Source organism: Neltuma alba, unplaced genomic scaffold (assembly GCF_004799145.2).
Source record: "Neltuma alba isolate B1F8T4 unplaced genomic scaffold, ASM479914v2 tig00006185_pilon, whole genome shotgun sequence".
Classification (NCBI taxonomy): Eukaryota; Viridiplantae; Streptophyta; class Magnoliopsida; order Fabales; family Fabaceae; genus Neltuma; species Neltuma alba.
The window spans coordinates 24,962-32,037 of NW_021634379.1; the positions used below are offsets into that span (position 1 = coordinate 24,962).

Below are 7,076 nucleotides of genomic sequence, written 5' to 3' on the forward strand. Positions count from 1 at the left end.
ATAAGATCAGCTATATGAATCACAAGATACTATTAAGTTCTATAAAAAATCAAATAGTTAGATAAATTATTAATCAAAAGATCTCACTGAATAACTTCATTGAGTATTCTTTTTGACCTTTTATCCCTTTTTCAGGAGACTCGATACTGTTTGTTTAACCCTTCTCATTGACGCATTCAAAAGCCTTATTTAAATATGATCAAATCATCTCAAACAAATAGAAGCCACTCTTATTTTTTTCGTGTACGTGTGTATACTTATTACGGATCCTTTTTTTTTTTTTGGTATAATCACGCTTTCACCTCAGCTTTAGCTATCCTCATCTTGTGCCCATATTTTCCATTTAAAGCCGGCATTCACTATCTACGGCAATGCCAGACTTATAGCTAAACGATAAAACTAAACTTTCATTTTATTAGATACTTTCCGGCAAGATAATAAGCAGTGGAATAATTTACTAAATAAAATTAGAGCATATTTGGAAAAAAATATTTCTTTTGGCACTGCTTTTGGACTAAAACACGCTACAGAACGCCCAGAGTCAGAAATGGCCCTAGAATAATTTAGTGTCCTAAAAATTTAAATTAAACATAATCAATAGATTTTCAATAGTTTAACAATTTGGAAAAAAACAAAGAGACAACCTAAAACAAAAATATCCGCAATCAATTAAAAACACAAATATGCTCTAAATATTTTGGTGGGTTAATATAATCTTTCATCTCTTAAGTTTGACTTCATTTTAATTTTAATCTTTCAAGTTTCAAACCATAAATTTTCAACCTTCAAAAGGTAAAATTATCCAAGTTTTTATTGAATTATAGAGACTATTGTTTTAAATAAAAAGAAACTTCAGGAACGAAAACCTATAAATTGAAACTTCAAGAATCAAAACTAAAATGAAAATAAATTTAAACGACTAAAAATTGTATTAATTCTATTTTGGTACTGCTTTTAGACTAAAACATGCTACAAAACGGCCCGAGTCAGACATAGCCTTAGAGAAGATGCATGCCATGCAAATTGAAATTGAGAGATAAACATGTCATCCATTTGGACTTCTTGGTTTCGCTTTGCCGTTCAAAATTTGAAATACTGTGAAAAATGATAGGTACAGCCTTTGGATGGTCATCAAACTTAATAAAAAAGGGCCTTCATCATCCTCATCCTCATCTTAAATATTACTTTATAGTAGCCTTGGGAATGGAAGAAGTACATGGTCCCCCTGTCGTCATAAAAGGTATTCCCTTGAATGTGGCCACTCCCTTCTCATCAGTGAAAAGATTCTGCATTACAAAACACCCACAACGCCTCAACATCATATGATCATGTTATAATGCCAAAAATCTTCAAGTTTGTGCATTTTAGTTTTTTCAATTAACATTTGTACTTTTGCCAAATACCCTGTATCGGGATTATTGCTTTATAAAAGCTTCTCAGTGAGCCATAATTTTGATTGCAGGACATCTCACACGACAGGCACTAGAACAGAGATCCAAAAAATTTTCTACAATTAAAAGGATTGAGGGAATACTGGTGTAATCTTCTCCAGCTGTTTCTTCTTTGGGTTAAGTACATCTTCTGGCTTCCCATCAATCCTAAAGTAGAGGAATGAATAATCAGTGTAAAATAAATAATCCCAGAAGGAAACCATATCCGAAGCATTATATGAAATAGTTTGTCAATCATAGTTCTAAAAAGTAGAGGTGTAACTTCTTCAGCAGCTACAAACAAGTTATTTTAAGAATACTTCACAAAAGATCAAGAGTTATAATTGCTAACATGAAAATGGCCATCCACAAATGTTCTCCAGCCATGAGCAGTCATTATTCAAAAACAGAAAATAGAAATGCTCAAAGAATTTAAAAGTAGCCAAGCTCAGAAGCTCTTAATGACCAGTAGCAACTGGCAAACTTTGAACTGCCTTGCTCACGTCTGTGGCATGTTCTATGCGGAGACATTAACTTAGCAAACTACATATAGAGAATATAATAAGCCACTCAAGCAGGAAATCTTTGCCTGTAGGTTCAAGAAATTTTGCAAGATTACCCGGAAAATGAAACACGCTCTCCAATTTTAGCCCCTTCCGGAGGAAGCAAGGGCTCCACAACAGTATGATCTTCATTAGATGCACATAGGACCTGGGAAATCGGAGTCAAGTGCACGCAACTGTCATTCAAACATCACAGGACACGCTTCGACAAAAGTTAGTTAATGTAGCAAAATGAGTATGATTTATTAGGATAAGTACCAGTCCCTCTGACATGACATCTCGTAGTTTTTCCAGGTTTGACATTTGTAATAAGTACAACGCGACGGTTCTGAGAAGCACAAAGACATCGACCATAAGATTTAGGACATAAAATCAACATATCCAACAGCTACATGGCTACAATTCAAACTGACAATCTGATCGTATAACACTAGGTCAGGAAACCATATTACCGTCAACTCTTCAGGACTGCAAAACTTCGCCAATCCACTGACAACTTGCCGCGATTTGGCATCCCCAACATCTATCTCCTCAACTAGCAAACTGCATCAAGTTCAATAATTTTAATATATAAGTTGTAAAAGGGAGTCATCAAACAATAACAGCATGAATAAATTTATCATGAGAATTTCTTTCGTAAGATTATTTTGCAAGAGTACCTATCTGCTGATGGATGCTTCCATGCTTTACGAATTAGTCCAACCTGAATATTTAGCAAACTGACACTAAGTTCTTTATCTTTCTCTGAAGCTTCTGTTTGAGCAGGTTTTGTATTCCCTTTAGCAGCATCCTTATCTCTTGTTACTTTTTCCTTCATGTTCCAAATAGAAAGTAAAAGAGTTGAAAAGTTAGTGCGTTGAAGTGGATCTAATATACAGATCCCAATTTCCATCGAAGTAGCATGCACAAATTCAGCTGGCATATAAGTTTTTGTATAGAAAAGTGGCTTTTTTATCACTATTATGATTAGTACTATATGCTGTCGTATCTCCTCAACTAGACTATCTAGTAGTGAAATAAAATAAAATAAAATATGTTGTCACATAAAATAAGTCCAATCTTCAATTACCTTTAAAAAAAAAAAAAAACAACTTGCCTCAACTTTGCTGCCCTTATCTGTGCTTACTTCTGTTCCTGGTTTGTCTACATTCTTAGTGCTTTGCTCGGTCTTTTTTGCCTTTGATTCTTTGAATTCAGCTTCAGCGGCTGCTAAAGATTTTGCTACCTGCAATTAAAATCAAATAAGGAAAATGAAAAAGCCAGCCCCCACGAGATTTCACATGTAATCAAATACACATCTTATGGTGCATAACAGGGCACGTCAAGATATCTAGTAGATATGCATGGATATAATCCATAATTTTAAGGGTTTGTACAAGGTGTTCCTCCAAGATGCCATGAAGTTGAAGTGAAAAAATTACAGATTCTCTGTTTTAAGTTTACACAATTTTAAAATTTACGGCAGTGCAATTTGCAAATAAGCACAAAGGTTATACTTCAGGAATCTACACACGTGAATTAATGATAAAGTTTTGTTGAGTCTATGGAAAAATGACTAAAAAGAAATAAGAAAATGATGGCTCACCGAAGGCTCAAATGCAGGCACCCGTATCAATATTTTCTCAAATAAATCTCCAAAATCCTCCTTGTGCTGAAACGAATAACATTTAATCAAGAACACAGAGATATGGTTAAGAGCAAGACTGAAGAGATATGGTGAAGATGCAAAAGCTTTAATTTATGCAGTATTAAGAGACGTCCTTAGAGCTAATACGGAATGTGTACCAAATCATCCAATCACATACTAACACAAAAAAAAAAAAGGGCATACTCTCCAATTATGAACTTCTACATGCACCAACTTCCATACACCGATACACAAGGTGGTACTATGGAATTAAATAACCAGGAACTAAGTAGATTTTGAAGCATATTCCTTCTTCATGTGCTATCATCTCCCAATCAGGCTTCAGTACAACTACCCAATTCCTAGTTAAGGTCTTGCAATAATTTTCTATACTACTGCCTCCAATTCTAATTATAAGACCCTGTTTGTATCTTATAATTAGGACTAGAGGTACAAATGGGGTCTTATAATTAGAAACGAAAGTAGTAGTATAGAAAATTATTGCAAGACCTTAACTAGGAATTGGGTAGTGTTACTTTTCTTTAGCTGGAGAAATACAGAAAAGAAAATAAATATCAAGCAGGGTGCAGAGGAACTTTAGCTGTTGCCACATATTTTATTTCATATTATGAATGATCAAGATATCCAATTACACGGTAGAAAGTAGCACCAATCACCAGCAAATATAGTGTGCAATTTAGTCGCAAAATGACATAGTTCCTAACATGCAAGTGGCAATGGACATAGCCAAACTTAACCTGTAGAATATACCTGAACATAATCCATCCATCTCAACACATGTGGCAGTTTCTCTCTGTTCGTCTCTGAAAGGGAGACCTGGCAATAAGCATCCATTAAAACATTGTTAGATTTCAACTTCAAACTCAAAACATAAGTATTTATTCCATGCTGAGTTTCTCCCTAATTATGCCAGTAAATCATCCGTTCCTTTAATTTAGTGAGGGCTAGAAAGACGAAAAAAGGACCAACCAACTAATTTTAGGATATAGGGGGAGGGAGTCATCTTTTTTCTTTCTCTATTTTTTGAAATCAAAGTATGATGAGGATGGCATGATGCATACCAGGGAGGAATGTACAGCAGAAAAAACTACAAGATCAGCTTCAGACAGCTTCAACCCACTGCCTAAAAGGACAGACTTTCCAGAGAGTTCGTCATTTAAACCCTTGAGAACCTCAAAAGCAGCTTCAGGGGTTTCAGGAAAAGCTTCTGCAAATGCCACCCACTTCATCACCTGCATGTGAAAAATGTATTAAGGGTAAGAAATCAAATTAAACCAGGTGCCAGGCATAACATTCTGGGGAGTACATTATAATTTAGATTCAAATCCAACACTGGACATCAATGCTCAAAATACATGATTTTTGACAAATAAGACGCTTCACAATAGCCAAGAAATGGCAATAACGAAAGAGAGGGAGAAGAAAGCTAAGTAATTTAAAATCCTAATGGCCTATTAACTTGCATTAACGGAGAAATTGAATGCCCATTAACAGTTTATCAATGAGTAAATGCTGGAAAAAACTATTTACCTCGTTACTGTCATTGAACCCATGTCCTGATGCCTTTGAGAGGCTTAAGTAAAGACTCTTAACATCACTTTCTAAACCATCAGCTGGAATAACATTCTGCATTAAAAGATAAAGCAGGAAGTTTTTCAAAGATTCATTCTTCAGAGTCAAAAGAAAAACTTGCTAATATTCCTACTCCCCAGTTAGAATTCAGATATCTAATTTTGAGCAACGTTTTGCTAGCACGAATTCAGTGTCAGTTTACAGGTGTACAGTGAGGACTTTACAATATAATGCAATAGATGTAAGATATAGATATGTAAACTGGGGCAAACTTGGCAGGTCAAACAATATTCTTATCTTCAGCTGGGGCGAAATTAGCAGGTAAAACGATATTCTGATCTTCTAAGAAATTTGTCATAGATAAAAATTCTGCTTGCCTCTAAAGATTTCCTCAAAGAAACGTAAATCAAAGAAAATGCGCAATAGCATACACATGCATCTCAGTGAAGTCCTATTGATTACGCCAAACTGCTTCTGTCCATTGAAGCAACCACAAATGGTTTTTTGAAAATATGCTCATATGCAATTAATAACTTTGCATATTGCCAGTCATTAGACGAGCAATCAACTACCAAAGGGCGGGGTCCTTGAAAGAGAAAAGGTTTATACACTCTGGGAAATCCTGGAGGACCAGATGAGACCCATTGAAAATCGAAAACTAAAGTAAACGAATATGAAATGAGTATTTTAAATCCGTCGATGACAATGAAAGCAGACTGAAAAATTGCAGATTACAACAATGAACTTCGACTTACTGGATTTAAAGAAAAGTGTTTGCAGAGAGCCGAGACCATGAGTTTCTTTCTGCTCACACTAGCAGTGGCAGCCATCTCTGATGATCTGTTGCTGTTATCTTCCAAGTACCAAATTCAAAGTTCAAACTTTTTTATTGGCACTGAAATACTGAGCAGCTCTACGCTCTGCAACTTTGAAGAGCTTAGGTCAGGTTTTGCGCATCCGCCTTCTCCATCGCTTTCCCATTTCCCTGGTTTCTCTTTTTCTTAGCCCGGGATTTAGGAAAAAATAGTAACTCGGCCCCTCAAATTTGCATCGATTTTCAATTTACTTTCCAAGATATAAATTTCTTTTCACTACATCTTACAATTTACTCTCCGTTAACGGGACTAGTGCTCAAAGCTCTTTTTCTTCGTCGTCCAGCTTTCATAATTTTAAGAAATTCTTGACCAAATACGGATGCATAGCATGTGGTAAGATTTGTCAATGTACAGTTAATAGTGTCACCTACCTTCACTTTCTGTATTTAGGTCGACTCATCCTTCCAATTAATGTATAATTGTAATTGCAAATTGCAATTTTGGTGGTTAATAATATAATTTTTGTTTGCCATCGTTGATGGGTAATAATATTATTTCAAGGATTAAACTAAATTTGTCGCCTTTAAATAATACATTCAAAGTTTTTTCATCATACCCGTTAGTAAATGAGCTATAAATTTTTTAGTGAAATTGAAAGTTAAACAATCCAACTATTATTCTTTAACAATAATTATATTTTTAAAAAAATTATGTCTTGCTTCATTCTATATCCTCCTGACGCAGTCATAATTCTGTATAATTGTTCCTTCTCTTACAAATCTAGCAATACTATGGTACGAGAGGTTAATTTGCCTCTCTCGTTACTATCTTTATATGTATGAATGCCCAAATCCATTTTACTTGGACATTATTATTTTCAAATAGACACTCAACACATTTAGTTTTGTCTCTGCCTGCTTTGCACAAATCACAGCTTTGCATTTTTCTTTTATTGCATTTTATATCTTTCACTTTGTGTTTCAGGTTTTTGGCCAGCTCATTGACCATGCAAGCTCTTCCCTGACGCCATCTCAACTTTGATTTTAGT

General features: G+C 34.9%; 1 protein-coding gene across 1 annotated transcript; it reads right to left on the reverse strand.

Annotated features, from left to right (window-relative positions):
* Positions 1–902: 902 nt before the first annotated feature.
* On the reverse strand, positions 903–6,173 carry LOC114749816 (tRNA-aminoacylation cofactor arc1-like). The gene is given in 13 exon segments (XM_028938354.1): positions 903–1,286; positions 1,535–1,598; positions 2,050–2,141; positions 2,252–2,281; positions 2,283–2,321; positions 2,446–2,536; positions 2,653–2,804; positions 3,090–3,218; positions 3,579–3,644; positions 4,392–4,457; positions 4,703–4,873; positions 5,172–5,267; positions 5,969–6,173. Coding segments are annotated over 13 exon segments (1,176 nt in total). The 5' UTR covers positions 6,044–6,173; the 3' UTR covers positions 903–1,181.
* Between the last annotated feature and the right edge of the window lie 903 nt (positions 6,174–7,076).